Source organism: Enhydra lutris, unplaced genomic scaffold (assembly GCF_002288905.1).
Source record: "Enhydra lutris kenyoni isolate GAN:26980312 unplaced genomic scaffold, ASM228890v2 scaffoldscaffold24, whole genome shotgun sequence".
In the NCBI taxonomy this organism is placed as follows: domain Eukaryota; kingdom Metazoa; phylum Chordata; class Mammalia; order Carnivora; family Mustelidae; genus Enhydra; species Enhydra lutris.
This window is the reverse complement of record NW_019154108.1, coordinates 3,771,080-3,790,046: the sequence shown is the minus strand read 5'-3', so window position 1 is coordinate 3,790,046 and position 18,967 is coordinate 3,771,080. Positions and strand designations below refer to the sequence as shown.

The 18,967-nt window shown below is 40.7% G+C and overlaps 1 protein-coding gene across 3 annotated transcripts in view; it reads right to left on the bottom strand.

Annotated features, from left to right (window-relative positions):
• The window catches only part of LOC111150646 (dynamin 3), a 527,967-nt gene that overhangs the window by 381,478 nt on the left and 127,522 nt on the right, over positions 1 to 18,967 (bottom strand). For all 3 annotated transcript variants that reach the window (XM_022508131.1, XM_022508132.1, XM_022508130.1), the window contains exons 3-4: positions 1,784 to 1,933; positions 411 to 614 (exon numbers count right to left, since the gene is read on the bottom strand). In XM_022508131.1, the coding sequence (XP_022363839.1) occupies positions 411 to 614; positions 1,784 to 1,933 (354 nt within the window). The remainder of the gene's footprint in view (positions 1 to 410; positions 615 to 1,783; positions 1,934 to 18,967) is intronic.

Genomic DNA, 18,967 nt, shown 5'->3' with positions numbered 1-18,967 from the left:
AGGACCTCAATGTGAGACAGTGTTTCCTATTTCAAAGAAACAAAACATACATGAAACACAAGGAGTTTTCAGTGCGAGTATATTTGGGTAAGTCTTTTAATAACTAAAGGGGACTGTTTGAATTTTGTACCAGAAGTTTATTTTATTGGCTTTTTTAAATAAGTAGTTCATGAGGATTCGAAATATCTGTTCTCTTAGATCTCACTTAATCTTACATTTATTTATATAGGTTCAGACTATATCCTCCAGTTACTTTTCTTTCAGCATCTTAAAAAAAACTAATAATATAAATAATGGCTAATTAAATTAACAATGAAATTAAGTTATGAGAACTTGTGTTACCTTGAAATATACCCAAACCCTTGACATTTTAAACTAATTCTCTTTCATCTCAAAGACCACACACTCACCTTGAGGATCGACTTCTTTAGCTAGCTTCAATGCATCTGAGTTTGCAAGATCGGTGTTGGCTGGGGTAACAGCCAAAATCAGACAGTTCTCCCTCGTAATGAACTGCATAATCATTTCTCTGATCTGATACTCTATATCTGGTGGCTGATCTCCCACGGGCACTTTAGTAATTCCGGGTAGGTCGATAAGCGTGAGATTTAACACTGTGTGGAAAAAAAGAGTCTTACATATACCCTCACTGCTAAAAAATAACTATGCAAAATTATCTATCTCTTTAGTGGGAAGAAAACAAGCTTAGCTTCACATATTGCATTATTGACCTAACTCCAACTGTGTTGAGTAAAAAGCATAGACTACAAGATGGCTTTGTTAGTTTTCTCTATTTTTATGATATGATTGTGCTATACCAAATGATCGTTTTAACCCAATTTTGCAAGCTACTGATTTGTACAGCTAAGAGAGAGCTGTCGTATCTGTAACTAGTGTGTTATAATTCAAAACCGAACAAGAAATCCATATGCTGTCTGCTGGTCTTGTACGTTGCCCTCAATGGTATAAAATTCTTAAGGGCAAGATTTGTCCTTCATTTCAAAAGCATCATATGCTCTCTGGAGGGGGGTCAGACACTTAGCCTATTGGAAAGCTGTGAGCTGTGAGGTTCCCGTGTAGGCTCTGCAGCAAGACTCATGGTGCACCACCAGGAGAGCAGGAAACTACCCCTGCATTGGGGACTCCAGCCGCAACCTGGCTATCATTCAGCTGGCACCAAAGCCTCTTGGAATGTCATAATTGAGCTTATGTCATTCGTGCTCCATTTTCAAAGCAACAGAGCTGAGTAGAAGATGAGAGATTAAAATCTGCCCCACTAAAAATTTAGTCAGAAGAGAGGCTATTCCATATCACATCCCATAAATTGGCTATCTAATTTGTACGTTTCTGCTAATAGTCTGGAAAAAAATCATCATTGATTCCTCAGGAGGAGAATAAACGAAATATATGGGGCAACGAAAAAATCCAATAGGAGAAGACTCAGCCACAGAACCATGTGCCTCTAAGATTTTGCTAAAACTGAAGATGTTTAAAAAATGGAATTTTTCATGCATACCTCTTGACATTCTAAAAGTTTAAAATAAACATAAAGAAACATTTTTAAGTGATGTACTTAACTCTGACCTTTTAAAAAGGCATGTTCTCCTGCCTCCCCATAAATCTGTGAACTTTTTGGACCAGTCCATTTATTGTAGTACCCAAACACAATCCTAGAAACCCAGTACTTTCTGAGAGAAAAATCATCTTCTACACAAATAACGTATGTCAAGTAACGTAAAAATTTTTGAAGACAAAAAATGTGGAATCCTGTTATTTTACTTACCATGTGGAGAATAGACTCGTAAATTAATGGGTATGGCGGAAATGCCTTTATTCATTCCAGTCACTCGATCTGTTTCTGCTTCAATCTCGTGACGAACTTCATCAAAATCTGTAAATTTTTTTCCTTTGCAATGTAGAAATTCAGCATATTCTACAAAAGACAAATTAACACAATTTATAATCCATGCACTCTTGCAATAATTATAAGGAAACAACATTTCTTCACCTACAAGTCAAAGTATCTCATTTTGTCTCCTCAGCCATTAAAATGAGAGAATACAGCAGTTACTAAGAAACACAGTGAATCCTTTAGAAATATTAAACACAGTACAAATGCTAAGAATGCTAAATTTACTAATTTTCAGATGAGCAATTAAGTAGTAAAAGCAGTCTTTAAATCATCCTGTCTGTTAAATAATTTAAGGAGAATTTTGGCCTTCCAAATGATAAAGCAAACAGCATCAGATTGTTAAAGAAATTAAGTCTGGGGTACATACAACGTCCGCCTAATCCTATCAGCATGTCCTTTCTCAATATCACCACTTTATTAAGAGGGAATTCTAAGTTATATAAACGTAGCTTCAGAAGACAAGACAATTCAGAAACAAAATGTACTTAATTCTTTAAAAAGAAATAATATACGGAATATCTTAGCTTTAAAATATACTATTCAAGATACCACATCAACTTGTACTGTTAAAAAGACAATTTCCCAAGCAAAAAGAATTTTAGATCAAAGAAAATACCTATTTCCAATCTGAAAAAAAAATCAGTGTTTGTGGAAGTAGGAAAAACTATATATATTAACAGAAAATTAGATTAAGTTTCAGTAACATCTTACTCACTGTTGTACTATCGATTTCTATTCCTGCCTTCAGAAATATCAAGTATAGAACACAACCCAAAAAGGAAACTAATACTATTAGACTTAAAAAAATTATAATCTTAACAAGAGAATGAATCTTAAGAAATATTTTCATTTTTCTAATAACTAGCTGAAGAATTGCCACACCGAACTTAGACTAAGGCTAAGCATCTGGAGCCCAGACGTTGGCAGGGACAGTTCCTGGCAGTCTTTTCACCATCTCCACCATCAACACTTAACCTTCAGCCCCTGTGGTAAAGCCAACAGGGAGACAACTGTAAGATGTCTTCAAGCATTTTAGCATCAGTTAACACAGGCAGCATGAAATGGCGCTGATCTGTATTTAAAGAAAAAGGAAAAGACAGAGATAGGAAAGATGACTTCAAGCTGCAGTGCCTAAAAAAGAAAACGAGGTTTGAACTGGGTCCTGAAGAGTGGGGAGTGTTTCAGTGTGCAGAGAAAGGAAGGTCTTTGAGGAAATCCGAGAATTTTAACAGCCCTACACACCCTGGGCCGGCTATCATCCAGCCCCTGTTCAGAAATATCCACTGATGGAAAACTGAGGCTTTGGTGTCCGGGAATAAAACTCTTATTGGGGGGAAAAAAAACATTTTTTTTAAATAGGCTCCATGCCCAGCATGGAGCCCACACAGGGCTTGAACTCACGACCCTGAGATGGAGACCTGAGCTGAGATCAAGAGCCCGACGCTTAACCAACTGAATCATCCAGGCACCCCAGAAAATATTTAACAAAGTCTGAAATCTGCTTTCTGATCCTATTTCCTTGGTCCAATTTGGCCCCCTGGAACTACTCAGACAAGGTCTTCCTCCCTGTAATAAGGCCAGGCTGAATCTACGTCCTTGCACAAGGAGCCCATCTTCCTCCTGGGCTTCTCTTGCCAGCTTCCCATGCTAGTCTCATCCATTGCGCAGGCCTCCTCGTGGCCAAGGTCATGGCTTCTGAAGTGGACCAACCAGTTTATGCTTTAATTTCCCAAAGAACTGCAATAACCTAACGTTTCAGCTGTTAGAACGACAGAGACTTTTCTTCGTTTCAGTCTTTCCTATCAATGTAGATAGACATGAATAGTTTTCGTTCTTAGTTTTTTCATACAAAATGCGTCACTCTCTGAAAAATGGCAAGCTAAGACTCCCACAGTTCATTCCTCAGTAGTGCAAGTATACACCGTAAAGCTTCAGCAGGCTTCAGAATTCTGGCCGGAAGTGACGACTGCATCTTCTGGCATGTTCTTTCCCATGTTTATACTCACAGGTGCTGTTTTTAATTGGCATCTAAATTCCCAGAAGATACAGCCTTGATTTTATTTACCTAACCCAGTGGATTGGCCAATATCATGGAAACATAAGAGTTTAAGGATAAGCAGGAGATAAAACAATATGAAAAATAAGGAGGAACAAAGGCTGTCAGATCCCAGAAAACAAAAATTAACACATAAAAAGAGTCATAAGTAATTTATAAGAAACGGAACTGTACTTTTTCAGTTCAGTATATTTTGTGGAAAATGCATACTTGAGAACTTACAGCTATCATAAATATTACTCTTATAAAAGCAAGAAGGTTCTGGATCAGAGACTACATTTTCAATTATGCTGCCAATCAATAATTCAAGTAACACAACTGTCAATTCCTCTCTTCGCCACTAGATGGCGCCTACTTGCTTTCTCTGTAAGAAACCAATGCCCTTCCAGAATGCTGCAAAATCAATGCAATTTTCAAATTAGATTCAAATTGATTCTTGGTCTCCTAAAAATGCTTTTATTTTGAAATTGAGAAATTAGAATTGTGCAGGGCCATCTCAAGCCTCTGCGTCTTTTTAAGGATAGGATCCCGCAGAGAGATTTAAAGATGCTGGTGTTCATTTATTTATCCAACTAATATTTTCGAGCTCTTACTATTCACCACACACTATTTTAGAAATTGCAGAGAAGAGGGACGCCCGGATGGCTCAGTCAGTTAAGCGTCTGCCTTCAGCCCAGGTCATGATCCCAGGGTCCTGAGATGGAGCCCCACAGTGGGCTTCTTGCTCAGCCCGGGAGCCTGCTTCTCCCTCCGCCTGCTGTGCTCTCTCATCTCTCTGACAAATAAAATCTGAAAGAAAGGAAGGAAGGAAGGAGGAAGGAAGGAAGGAAGGAAGAAGAAATTGCAGAGGAGAAAAAAATAAGTCTAACCTGGTGAAGCTTAAATTCGAATGAAATGAAAGAGTCAACAATGCGGGTGTGCCAGACGAGAAATGCTCTGGAGACAATGGAATGGTAGGGGGGATATTAAATGCTAGGGCAGGAGGACTGGTTTGTTACATGTTTGAGGAAAGCTGCTCTGATATGACAAAGTGACATCTGAGCAAAAGCTGAAGGGAGGAAGGGAGGAAGCAATGCTTTATATAGGAGCGACCCAGCAGAGTCCCTGAACCCGGAAGCATATGGGAAGGACGGCAAGGCCGACAGGCTGGATGACAGAGTATATGGGAGGAGGGGCGGGTGATGGGGTCAGAGCTGTGGTGCAGACCTAGACTGTGCCCAGCCTGTGGGACTTTAATTTTTACTCTGAACAAATGGTGGACAGCTGGAAAGATCAGGGTAGAGCGGGGAGACGTGATGCAGCCTAGGCTTTGAAGAAATTACTGTGGCTGCTGTGCTGAGAACAGACACCGAGAGTAAGACAGGGAGCTGGCTACTGGGAGTGGAGGTGAGAGATGATGGGGCTTGGACCAGGGTAGCAGCAGTGGGAGTGGTGAGAAGTGGCTAAATTCTCATGTGTTTTGAAGGAAAAACCAATAGGATTTGCTGATGACTGAAGGTGGGGTACTGGAGAAAGACAGGAGAGTCAAAAAACAACTTCCTGGAGTTTGACCTCAGCAATGGGGAGAATTGTGAAATAGGAAAGACTGAAGAGGTTGGGGAGCCGGGGGGGGGGGGGGGGCGGTTGGGAAGCAGGAGTCTGGCTGCAGACCTAGGACGCTGTACTGCCCACTCCATGCTTACCGCCAAGTGGAGAAGCAGATCTGCTGCGAAGGGTTGAGGATTACACACCGTAACAGATACCTCACATTCAGTCATCTGTTAAGTGTTTATTTACTCTGAAATTTTTCCACAAGAGGGCAGTCAAGCGCTTGAGGAAAAGGGCAGCTTTTTCTAATTAGCACAAAAATGCCTTTGGGACTAGATACATTAGCCTTTCATCCAAGGAGAAGTCCAGACTAGAAATATATATTTGGAATAGATTAAAGTCAGGCAAGGGGATGAGATCACTTAGTGAGAGAGTTAGTTGGGGAAGAGCACTGGGCCCTGGGTGTTCCGGTGTTTAGAGATCAGGAGAGAGTGAGGAGGAGTGGTCCCCAGGATAGAGGAAACCCAGGAAGAGGTGACCCAAAGCCAAGTAGAAAGGGCTTTTCGTGAAGGTAAGAGACTTCCACTCCATCCAATGCTGCCAACATGTTAAGGCAGATGAGAAGTAAGAATTAATCACAGAATTGGGCGATCTGAGAGTCCTTAGGGAGGTGACAAGAGCTGCTACAGGGGAGTGAGGAAGTCTGATTGGAACAGATTAGGAAAGAAGGTGAGAAGAGGAAGTGGAGACTGATTGAGGACAATTGTTTAAAGTTTTGCGGTAAAGGAGAGGAAAGCAGTGAGAGGGCAGCTGGGGAGCTGGGGAGGAGTGAGTGGGGGAGGGCTCCCTAAAGATGGGCAAACTGATAGCATGGTCCAGGCTGATGTCATTAATCCAGTACAAAGCATAAGGTGACAATGCAGAACTGAGAAGAAAACAAGCGGTGAGAGATCTTAAGGTCAAGGGGACAAGACTCAGGAGAAAGGAGCATCCCAGCTCCTCTGTAAGAAGAGAAAGGAAATAGAACACTGAGAATTGACAAGACAAATCGGTAGCACTGGCGGTGGAGGGAGCACGCGGAATTCACCAGCTGAGAGCAGGAGTTTATGGTATTTGTCTGAAGCCATTTTATGCCTCTAAAAAACATTTCTGCATATATTCTCACTAGTTAAACCCTACAAATATTATTATTTCTACAACCAGATACATCACACACGCACACACACACACACTAAGTGACCTAAGAGTAACCATAGGAGGAATGTCAACTAGGTCTAATCTGCGTCTAGCATTCGGAAGAACCAATGGGGCAGAAACCACAAAATCCATTTCTTTATGGTCCCAAAGAGCCTCTTAGAAAGCAACTCAGCCTACAGGATGGAATTCAGGCAACACATGCTCTGACTTGTTGGAAGGCAGCGACCTATTCATAACCCGTCCTCTACCCAGCTCTGCAGACTCACAACTCTAGTCCCCTTATCTCTGACAGTAGAGTGATAATGGTCAGACCACACATTCTACTTGCTCATTAGAAACACAAGTCATAATTTGTAGCTACAGGGCTCTACTGCCAATAAGGTGCCCCCTCCCCCCACCATGGACTACAAGATGAGAGGACAGCAGAGGTGGCACCTGTGTTTTTGAACAACTGAGCACAGGTGCTGTTGAGGAAAATCATCAATCAGCTTCTATCATCACATAATCCTAAATAAATCTTTATCAGCAATGCAGAACTTCAAAGATACAGCTTTACTTCTCTGCTTCCAAAAATACAATTACGGAGGAAAATCTTGAAAAGGATTACCAGAAGAGTAACGGGTCACTTACTATCCTCACCCCTGAAAGTGTTCACGTGAGTCTGGGGATGAAGGAAATTCTAACACCTGAAGTGAAATATACAGGACGGGGTGTACGAGCTGACCAGTAGCTACATTTTTAAAGAGATAGTAAGCGTGTGTCTTCTGCTGCTTTTACACTACAGTGAACTAAAATGTCTGAAGGTCTAATAATCTCATCTTATGGCTGAGATATATTCTTTTCATAGAAAGGTAGCATTTCCAGTGGCACACCTTCCTTTGGCATGTTCTCAGTGTTCCTTTCATTCTAAATGCTTGGTAGTTGGGGATATGAAATGGTCTCTCCCTTCAACAATTCCAGACTTCAGCCCAAGTTCAATCTGAACAGAAAGTGATTAAATTTCTTAGCCACAGGCTCATATGAAGGCAGAAGGCTATGTGCACATTAGCACTGAAACCCTCATAATGTATCCGTGAAATTCTACTGTGTAGCAGTATAACCTGTCCTGCTAAAACTCATAGTATGTTTTCAGTTCTGCAGTTATTTTACAAAAACTGAGTCTTATTGACTCCCAGTTTTAAAAATCATCCCTGTTTCCCCAGTGTTAAAAACAGCCTACGTTTGAAGCACAAGTTATGACACATTTTTATATCAAACAGTAATTGGGGGGGGGGAAGAAGGGTATTAAAAAATCAAAGCTATCACTCTTCTTTATTTTTATTTCCCTGTGAAACATTTTAGCACTGTCATCTCTAATGGTCATGGAAAACAAATTATGCTAGGTTAAACAACTGACAAGTTGTTTGGGGGAAGGATAGGATGGTTTATGCCTGGGCAGCATTCCAATCATCTGTGAAAAGCACAGCATGACCATAAGAAATTTAAATATTTCCAATATGCCCCTTCCATGTGGAAAAACATGCATGTGTTTCAATTAATCGAGGTTAAGTAAAAGAGAATAATTATGGAACATATGCACATAATCTCTTGTCAATCTTTATTCTAAGAACTGGGGTCCTCAATACTTTAGTTGGGGTCTTATTTCTGAAGTGTTTTAATAGCAATGTTTTGTGAGCGCAGGGCTCCAACAAAAATAGAGTACGTGGGTCGCATAAAGGAGGTAGTTCTCAATGTTACTAGCTAAATTCACTCACTGTAAAGTGTCTATGTCTGACTATATTTAAAAACACATTTCTTCAAGGAAAGAGGCTACATTTTACTCATCTGTGTTTCCCCAATGCCTATCATATTTAGAGTAAAGAACATCTGTGGATTTCTTCCTTCTCTAAAGCAGGCCACTTTGCATACCATGGATCAATGTCAGTTAAAAAAAAAAAAAAATGTTTCCCTCTAGCCTTCAAGTCATCCCAAACTGAAAGCAAGGTTCTAGAACTGTGGCTGAATAAGCAACAGGGTGAGTCAGATATGAATGTTAGAGATCCAGATTTGAAGTAGAACTCAACTGTGTCCCTAAGGAAAACATGGGAAATCTAGCAACCGGGGGGCCTGGGGGTGGAGATAAGGAAATCTTAAAAAGCTAACAACCTGAGAGGGTCCAGAGGAGGGTGAAATGTCAAAGTCTCAGCACAAGGGTCAAGAACAGTGGGGGTAGGATGGGAATAAGGAGGGCCAAACAGACAAAATGTGGGTGCCAAGCGAGTATCCGAGACCGGATACAAAACATAGCATTTCGGATCAGGGTTCTGGTACCCCAGAGACAGAGGAGCAGATCAAGACCAAACTCCAGACCCAAGTGAGCCAGAAGACAATCAGGCAGGAGACCAAGACGCTAACTCGATCACAGAATGAAGATACAGACTTTTTCACTGGATACAAAGCCAAAGCCACTTACGTAGACCTCAGGGTGAAGAGAGAAGTCTGTCAATGCTCCCTTGATATTTACAGCTCAACAAGGTCCTTTACAGTCTTCGTGCCTAAGAGCTGGGTGGTTCTAAAGCCTGGGCTGCGCTGACCCTGCATGTGAGGGTTAGGTGGCCCCGGTCACCGAAGGAGTGCTGGCACAGGAACCCAAGGCCAGCAAGTGACAGAAATCCCTCCAGCAATAAGAACCGTATGAATGTTCCACCACAACTAACCAAAAAAATCAGAATCAGCAGCTATCATATCTAAATAGCTCGATTTACTCCCATATTTTTTCAAAGGATCTCAAAGAGTATAAAAAAATCAACTCTATTTCATCCTCTTGGTTTCCATATAAAACACAATCGAGAGATAAACTATATTTCAAACAAAGAAACTGAACAAGAAGCACATCAAACACTTGGCCAAAACATTACAAAATGAGTAAGCTTACTAAGTCTCAGCAGCCTCTGACATGATTTTCCTCCTCTACCTCGGAACGTCCTCTTCTATGGATGCCCATTACTCTGGCTTTCCTGACCTCCCTCTTTCCCCACTGGTTGCTCCTTCTCCATGTTCTTTGCTCCTTGTTTCTCCCCTTCCTCTCCTGCGCTTCCAAACATGGAATACTGCTAGACTTCCAGAAGGAAATCTGTCCATCTCTATCCTCTCCCTAGTTGATCTCATCTACCTAATGCTTTAAAATTCATATATATATATATATATATATATATATAATGAATATGTACACATATATACATATATATACACACGTATATATTCAAATTCATCTCAAGCACTTATCTCAAGCACTCATTTCTCCCCTGAACTTGACCTCTCTGTATCTAACTCTAATGCTTACTTGGCACTTCCACTCGGATGTCTAATAGATATATCAAAATTAGCATGTCCAAACCCAACCGTAATCCCCACTTAGTTCCCCTTCCCTCCTCCCCGCTGGCTCCTCCTCCGGGCCTTCTACATCTCAGTTACTGAACTACCATTACATCAGGTGCTCAAATCCGAAACCGGAGCTATTTTTGCATCCCTCTTTTCCTTGCCTCTCTCCCAAACATCTTCTCGCTGGCCCCTCTGTGGCCATCCTCCCACTCACTAAACTGGCACCACCATAAAAACATCTGAACGGGTCCTCCTGATACCACTCTTGCTCCCATTAACCCATTCTCCACCAAGCAGCTAGAGAGATCAGTCTAAAATCCTACGTCAGACCATGTCTCTGCCTTTTGAAAACCCTCTGCTAGTTTCCTAGTGCGGTCAGAAATATGCCAGTTCCTCACCCAGGTGTTCCAAGTCCTCGCCATTTTGACCCCTGTCGACCTCTATTATCTGACACTGTCCCCACCTGCCATGTCCAAATTTGCTTTCGCTGCAACAGCCTCCTTTCTGCTCAAGTTCACCCAATCCATTCCCCCATCAGGGCCTCCCTACAAACAGCTCCTCTTCTGGAATGTACTCTCCCCAGACCTCTGCCTGTGGGGGGGTCCTCCCTGTCATTAACTGCTCGTCCAAAACACCACCTCTTTTGAGAGGCTTCCTTGACCAGGCAAGGAAATCAGCAGCTTGGTCACACTTCACGTCACCCAATTTCTTTTCTTTAGAGTACATAATCATGATCTAAAGTTTTCCTTGTTTGTTTTTTATTGTCTCTCTTCATCCACAGGAACGTAAGTTCCTGAAAACAGGAACATTAGCTGCTAAACTCCCAAGTGCCCAAAAACAGTGAGCTGCACCTACTAGGCAGTCAACACAGAACTGTTGAATTAAGGAACAAATAAAATGAATGAGTAAATAAATGGATCAACATACAAACACTGGAGGACACGAGGTTTGTGGATGTGGAAAAGGAAATGATCCTAAATAAGGCTTTTGACATACAGAGTTTGACATATTTGAAATATATAGTTAGAGTGTCCAGAAGTCAGCAGATGTAGGTCTGGAGTTTTAGCCCAGGAGCTATAAAGGTGAGAGTCACAGGTACGTATGTTGTTCACGCAAGGGACTGTTGATTATCAAATGACATGGAAATGATCCTTGGGTAGGTTCAAACTTTAAAGGCCAGGGAGAAGATAATTTGTCTGTAAAAGAGGCAGAAAGACTGGCCAGAGAGATAGCATGAAAGTCCGAAGTACTTGGCATTATGGAAGCCAAAAGAATAAAGCATGCATCAAGAAAGAGGAGTGCAGGGGCGCCTGGGTGGCTCAGTGGGTTAAAGCCTCTGCCTTCGGCTCAGGTCATGATCCCAGGGTCCTGGGATCGAGCCCCGCATCGGGCTCTCTGCTCAGCGGGGAGCCTGCTTCCTCCTCTCTCTCTGCCTGTCTCCCTACCTACTTGTGATCTCTATCTGTCAAATGAATAAATAAAAAAATCTTAAAAAAAAAAAAAGAGGAGTGCAATGGATAATGTTAAAAGCTGTTGAAAGGATAAGGGAAATACGAAGAAATGGTTATAGGAATTCACAGAAATTGGGCATGTGTTATGTAGTTTCCTGTACCCTTAAACAATGTTCTGTGAGTAACTTAAATGTGTATTATTTCAATGATTTTTGCTATAGATTACTTTGCTTAGTTAAAAATTATTTTCATTTTTTTATTTTATTAAGTTTTTTACTCTAATTCCAGTATAGTTGACATACGGTGTTACATTAGTTTCAATATACTGCTTTAGCCTTTTTACACTTTTCTTTGTTGTGTCTCTTCGCTTGCAATCAAGTCTCTAACTGTCACTTCTTACTGTTAGCAATGTCTCTGTTTTAAGAACATTTCCATTCTAACTTGTAGCTTTATGTTTTACTCTAGAATGAAAAGTCCAGTAACCTAGTATGTATGGTCTGAGTCTAAAGAAATGAAAAAGTCCTGGGCACCTGGGGGGTTCGGTCGGTTAGGTGTCCGCCTTCAGCTCGGGTCATCACCCCAGGATCCTGCGACTGAGTCCCATGTTGGGCTCCCTGCTCAGTGGGGAGTCTGCTTCTCCCTCTGCCCTTCCCCATGCTCATGCTCACTTTCTCTCTCTTCCTCTCTCTCAATCTCGCAAAAAAAAAAAAAAAAAAAAAAATCTTTAGCGGGGGGGAAAAAAACAAACAAACAAAAAAGTCCAGAGTAAGCCCACAACCATACAGTGCCTGAGCTTTAAATCAGAGACTTTGTAATATTAAGTTTGACTACCCAAGGCTTTTTTTGTCTCCTCCCAATAATCAGCAAAGTTTAGAAACTGGAAATATAAAAAAGAGGTTTTCAAGGAAGCACATTATTACAATAATATTTACGAATAATTGAATAGGGTCGCGTGGGTGACTCGGTCAGTTTGGCAACAACTCTGTTTCTGCTCAAGTCATGATTTCAGGTCCTGGGATCAGGCCCCATGTTCCGCTCTGCGCTCAACAGGAGTCTGCCTGAGGATTCTCTCTCTCCCTCTCCTTCTGCCCCCCTCATTCACCCTCACTTACTCTCTCTCTAAAATAAATAAAATAAATCTTTTTTAAAAAGGAATAATTGAATATAAAAATTCAGAAACAGCAAATGATGCAATATCATTCTTTGTTTTAATAACACAAAAAATTAGGTAATCTACCAAGTAAAAATTTGTAATTAAAAGTGAAATGACTAGACTTTGTCATGAAAATTCAAGTAATCAAATTTCAATAGGAAAAATACAATACAAAGTCTAATGCACAAAATGAAAATATTATTTTCACCTAAAATCTTACACACAAAGAATAAAGTTTATAAATGAGATTTAGTAGCAATTATCAGAATTACAAGTATATAAACATGTAACTAAAAAAATATTCTCAAAGAAAATGTCTGAACTATAATATACATTGCTAGCTACATTATAATATCTTAACTGCTTGACCAAAAACCTTTTCCATGAGGATGCACTTCTATGCACAAGTTGTAAGCATGCCATCTAAATATTTTATAAGATCTTGGTGCATTAGATAAGCTCCTCAAATGTCTTCATGACCAGTTCTTGAAGGTCATGGAGCTCAGCTAGAAACAGAACCAACTTAACTTTTGCCAATGGTAAAAGGTGTGCATAGAAGTCCACTTTTTACATATGAATATTCAATTAATCCAATACCATTTGTTAAAAATACTACTCTTTCCACCTAATTGCTTTTGTACCTTTAAGAAAAATGAGTTGTGATGGGACGCCTGGGTGGCTTAGTGGGAACACCGCTGCCTTAGGCTCAGGTTGTGGTCCCAGGGTCCTGGGATTGAGCCCCACATCGGGCTCCTTGCTCAGCAGGGAGCCTGCCTCTCTCTCCACCTCCGCCTGCCTCTCTGCCTGCTTGTGTGCTTTCTCTCTCTCTCTTTTTGACAAATAAATAAATAAAATCTTTAAAAAAAAAAAAAGAAAAATGAGTTGTGTATTTACCTGTAGGTCCTTTTTGAACGTTACTCTGTTCTACCGGCATATTTGTCTATATTTATGCCGATGTCACACTATCTTGATTATTGCAGTTTTATAATCACTATTAAAATCAGGTTGTGTTCATTCTCCAACTTTGTTACTATGTTTTAAAGTCGTTTTGGCTACTCTGGGTCCTTTGCATTTCCTGTGAATTTTAGAACTACCTTGTCATTTTCTACAAAACAACATAATATTTGAATCTCCACCAATAGCAGTCTCCACAATATTACTCAGAAAAGGTTTCCTCCTCCGCCCCACATCTGTACATACACACACAACATGTTTAGCTAAAAGCATAAGAATTTTCCCATGGATGTCTGCTCTGCTAAATGCATTAGACTTTAACAAAACTACAGATTCTTATAACAGGGAGGTACATCTCCTCTAAACTCTATCTCATGAAAGCAATCAGTTCAATGTTGTTAGGGGTTATACAAAAATATCTATCACCTATGGCCCAAGCACTATCTAACTAGTCAGTATGGTATAGTTGCTAATGAGAAGACATATTTTTACAACAAAAATCTGAACAAATAAAAATAAATATTGTATCTCGAATACAATGAAAACTCCCAGACGTGATCCAAGAATACTTCATTTTATTGTGCTTTGCTTTACTTCACTTTGCAGATGATGTTCTACTTACAAATAAAGGTTTGTGACAAAACCTCTAACAAACATGGTCATTGGCACCACTTTTCCAACAGCATTTTCTTTTTTTTTTTTTTTAAAGATTTTTTATTTATTTATTTGACAGAGAGAAATCACAAGTAGGCAGAGAGGCAGGCAGAGAGAGAGGAGGAAGCAGGCTCCCTGCTGAGCAGAAAGCCCGATGTGGGGCTTGAACCCAGGACCTGGGATCATGACCTGAGCCGAAGGCAGTGGCTTAACCCACTGAGCCACCCAGGCACCCCCCAACAGCATTTTCTCACTTTGTGTATTCGTGTCACATTTTGGTAATTCTCACAACAGCTCAAACTTTTTCTTTTTTTTTCTTTTTTGATTTTTTTTTTTTAATTTGACACAGAGAGAGAGATCACAAGTAGGCGGAGAGGCAGAGAGAGAGGAGGAAGCAGGCTCCCCACTGAGCAGAGAGCCCGATGCAGGGCTCGATCCCAGCACCCTGGGATCACGACCTGAGCCGAAGGCAGAGGCTTTAACCCACTGAGCCACCTAGGCGCCCCTCAAACTTTTTCTTTACTGTTATATTGTTATGATGATCTGTGATCAGTGATCTTTCATGTTACTACTGTAATTGTTTTGGCATGCCATGAACCACAGACATAAAAGACAGCCAACTTAATCAGTAAACATTGTATATTCTGACTGCTCAACCCACTGGCCAATCTCCCTGCATCTTTCCCTCTCTGTGGACCTCCCTATTCCCTGAGACACAACAATGTTGAGATCAGGCCAATTAATTACCCTCCAATGGCCTCTATAAGTGTTCAAGTAAGAGTCACATATCTCACACTTTAAATCAAAAGCTAGAAATAATTAAACTCAGTGAGGAAGGCACGCCGAGAGCTGAGACAGGCCGAGAGCTGAGACAGGCCAAGCCAGGTCTCTTGCTCCAGACAGCCAAGTTGTGAAAGCAAAGGAGAAGCTCTTGAGGTAAATTAAAAGTGCTGCTCCAGTAAACACATGAATGGTAAGAAAGCAAAAGGGTGTCATTGCTGATATGAAGAAACTTGTCATGGTCTGGATAGAAGATCAAACCAGGCCTATCATTCCCTTAGGCCAAAGCCCAATCCAGAGCAAGGCCCTAACTCTCCTCAGTTCTGTGGAGGCTCAGAGAGGTGAAGAAGCTGCACAAGCAAAGTCTGAAGCCAGCAGAGGTTCTTGAGGTTCTTGAGATATGAGGAAAGAAGTCGTCTCCATAACATGCACATACAAAGTAAAGCAGCCAGTGCTGATGGAGAAGCTGCAGCAAATCATCCAGAAGATCAAGCTAAGATAGTAGTGAAGGTGGCTTCTTTCAGTGTCCATGAAGCAGTCTACTGTTCGAGGAAGATGCCATGTGAGACTTTCATAGCTGGAGATAAGTCAGTGTCTGACTACAAAGCACCAAAGGACATGCTGAGGGCTAACACAGCTGGGAGACTTTAAGTTGAAGATAACGCTCATTTACCATCCTGAAAACCCTAGAGCCCTCAACAAATATGCTAACTCTACTCTCCCTGTGCTCTAGAAACAGAACCGCAAAGCCCACAGAACAGTATATCATCTGCTTACAACATGGTTTACTCTGTATTTTCAGCCCACTGTTGAGACCTACTGCTCAGAAGAAAAGATTCCTTTCAAAACATTACTGCTCCAAGATCTCTGATGGAGCTGGAGAAATTCAAGCTGCTTCCACGACTGCTAAAATCCATGCTGTAGTCCATGGGTCAGGAGTCATTTTGACTTTCAAGTCAAAATTTAAGAAATATGTTTTGCGAGGCTAAAGCTGTCACAGATAGTGATTTCTCTGCTGGACCTGGGCACAGTACATTGAAAACCTTCTGGGAGGGATTCCCCACTCTAGATGACACTAAGAACGTTGGTGATTCATGGGAGGAAAACAAAACATCATGATTAACAAGAGTTTGGAAGTTGATTCCAACCCTCATGGATGACTGACAGGTTCAAGACCTCAGTGGCAGAAGTAACTGCAGATGGGAAGGAAACAGCAAGAGAACTACAGTGAGAAGTGGGCTTTGAAGACGGAACAGAATTGTTGCAACCTTATGACAAAACTGTAATGGACGAGGAGTTGCTTCTTAGGGATAAGCCGACAAAGTAGTTTCTTCACTCCTGGTGAAGAGGCCATGGAAACTGCTGAAATGACAACAAAGGACATAGAATACTACATAAACTTTGCTGGTAAAGCCACAGCAGGGTTTGAGAGAATTGACTACTATGGGTAAAATGCTACAGAGAGATTTCTCCTGAAAGGAAGAGTCAGTCAATGGTGGCAAACTTCAGTGTTGTGTTATTTTTTTTTTAAGATTTTATTTTTTTATTTGACAGGCAGAGATTACAAGTAGGCAGAGAGGCAGGCAGAGAGAAAGAGGAGGAAGCAGGCTCCCTGCTGAGCAGAGAGCCCGATGCGGGGCTCGATCCCAGGACACTGGGATCACGACCCAAGCCGAACGCAGAGGCTTTAAGCCACTGAGCCACCCAGGCGTCCCCACTGTTGTGTTATTTTAGGAAACTGCCACGTCCATCTCAACCTTCAGCAATCACCACCCTGACCAGTCAGCAGCCAACAACATAGAGGCCAGACCCTCCACCAGCAAAATGATTACAACTTGCTGCAAACTCAGATGATGGGTAGCATTTTTAGCAATAAAATATTTTAAAATTAAGGTGTGTACACTGGTTTTTTTAGACATAATGCTACTGCACACATAATAGACTATACAGTGTAAACATAACTTTTATATTCACTGGGAAACCAAAAAATTTATTTGACTCACTTTATTGTGATATCTACTTTATTGCAGTGCTCTGGAACTAAACCCTGCAGTATATCTAAGGATGGATGGCATAAAACTAAAATGAAAAGTAATTTCTTTCACAAGATGCCTCTCTCTACGTGATAAGACGAGCACTGGGTGTTATACACAACTGATGAATTGTTGAACACTGCTTCTGAAACTAATGATGTACTATGTGTTGGTTAACTGAATTTAAAAAATAAGTAAAATGAAAAAAATAGTGTTCTTTCTTAGAGTTAAAAAAATGTCTTTCTTTCATAAATTACAAAAATTATTCTATGACTCAGGCAATAGTTAATTCAACCGGTACTTGAAAACTTAAAAGAAAAAGAAAAACTAAGTAGTCCCTATGCAGAAAACTCAAAAGAACAGGTTGATTAGTGTACTAATTATCTAAATGAAGATAAGTAAATTTAAAATATTTTAAGATCTTCCTTAAGTGATTTTTGTTTTAATGCTAAGGGATTTTGTAAGTAACATCTAACATCTGGCACATCCAATGCATTATGAGGTCAGCTTAAATGACACTAACAGAAATATACCTATATAGAAAAAACAAAATAGAGTTCTGATCTGAAACTCAGTACTATGGTTTTTCCAACTTAGATTGCATGCAAATTAATACTAAGCTACAAAAGTCACCAATTATTTCAACAGGAACTTAAGTAATAGAAAGCTATCTCACAAGGACACTCAACTCCTCTATTTTTTTTTAAGATTTTAATTATTTATTTATTTGAGAAAGAGAGTGCACAAGCCCGGGGAGGAGCAGAGGGAGAAGTAGAGAAAGAATCCCAAGCCAACCACACAGAGTGTTACCTACTGTGGGGCTTGGTTCCACAACCCTGAGATCATGACCCAAGCCAAAAATCAAGAACTGGACACCCAACCAACTGAGCCACCCACGTGCCCCGTGTATTGTTTCTCGGGATTTTTTTTTAAGATTTTGTTCACTTACCTCCTTTATTTTTTTTAAAGATTTTATTTATTTATTTGACAGACAGAGATCACAAGAGACAGGCAGAGAGAGAGGAGAAAGCAGGCTCCCCATGAAGCAGGGAGCCTGATGTGGGACTCGATTTCAGGACCCTGGGATCATGACCTGAGCCGAACGCAGAGGCTTTAACCCACTGAGCCACCCAGGCGCCCCATCACTCACCTCCTTTAAAAAACAAGCTCAAGGGTGCCTGAGAGGCTCAGTTGGTTAAGCGTCTTACTCTTGCTTTCAGCTCAGGTCATGATCTCAGCGTCGTGAGATCCAGCCCCACATCAGGCCCCAGGCTCAGTGGGGAGCCTCTTGGGTTTCTCTTCCTCTCCCTCTCCTCTTGCTCTCTCTCTCTCTGATTAAATATTTTTAAAAAAATAAAAAATAAAATGAGCTCAAACATGGGGATAATCAATAACTTCTACAAAACAAATAAAATTAAATGAGTTGAAAAATAACAAGCAGTAAAAAATATATGGGAAAAAAATTACCTGGCTTAGAAAACAAACGCACTCATTTTAGGGGGTCTTGAAATATGATTATATTTCATGGATCACAATGAATAATGCAAACTTAATAACAATGTATTAACTATTTGACCATCCAGATGTGTCATCATACTAAAAACCGATTTGAAAATATGCTCTATTATTTGATAAGCCCTCTTAGTAATTTCATTGTTAGAAGAGCCCACACAAAACAGCTGTATCCTGGGGCACGTGGGGGGCTCAGTCAGTTAAGCATTTGCCTTCAGCTCAAGTCATGATCCCAGGGTCCTGGGATCGAGCCCTGCATCAGGCTTCCTGCTTAGCAGGGAGCCTGCTTCTTCCTCTCCCACTTTCCCTGATTGTGCTCTCTCTCTGTGTCAAATAAATAAATAAAATCTTTAAAAAAAAAAAAAAAAAAAAAAATTT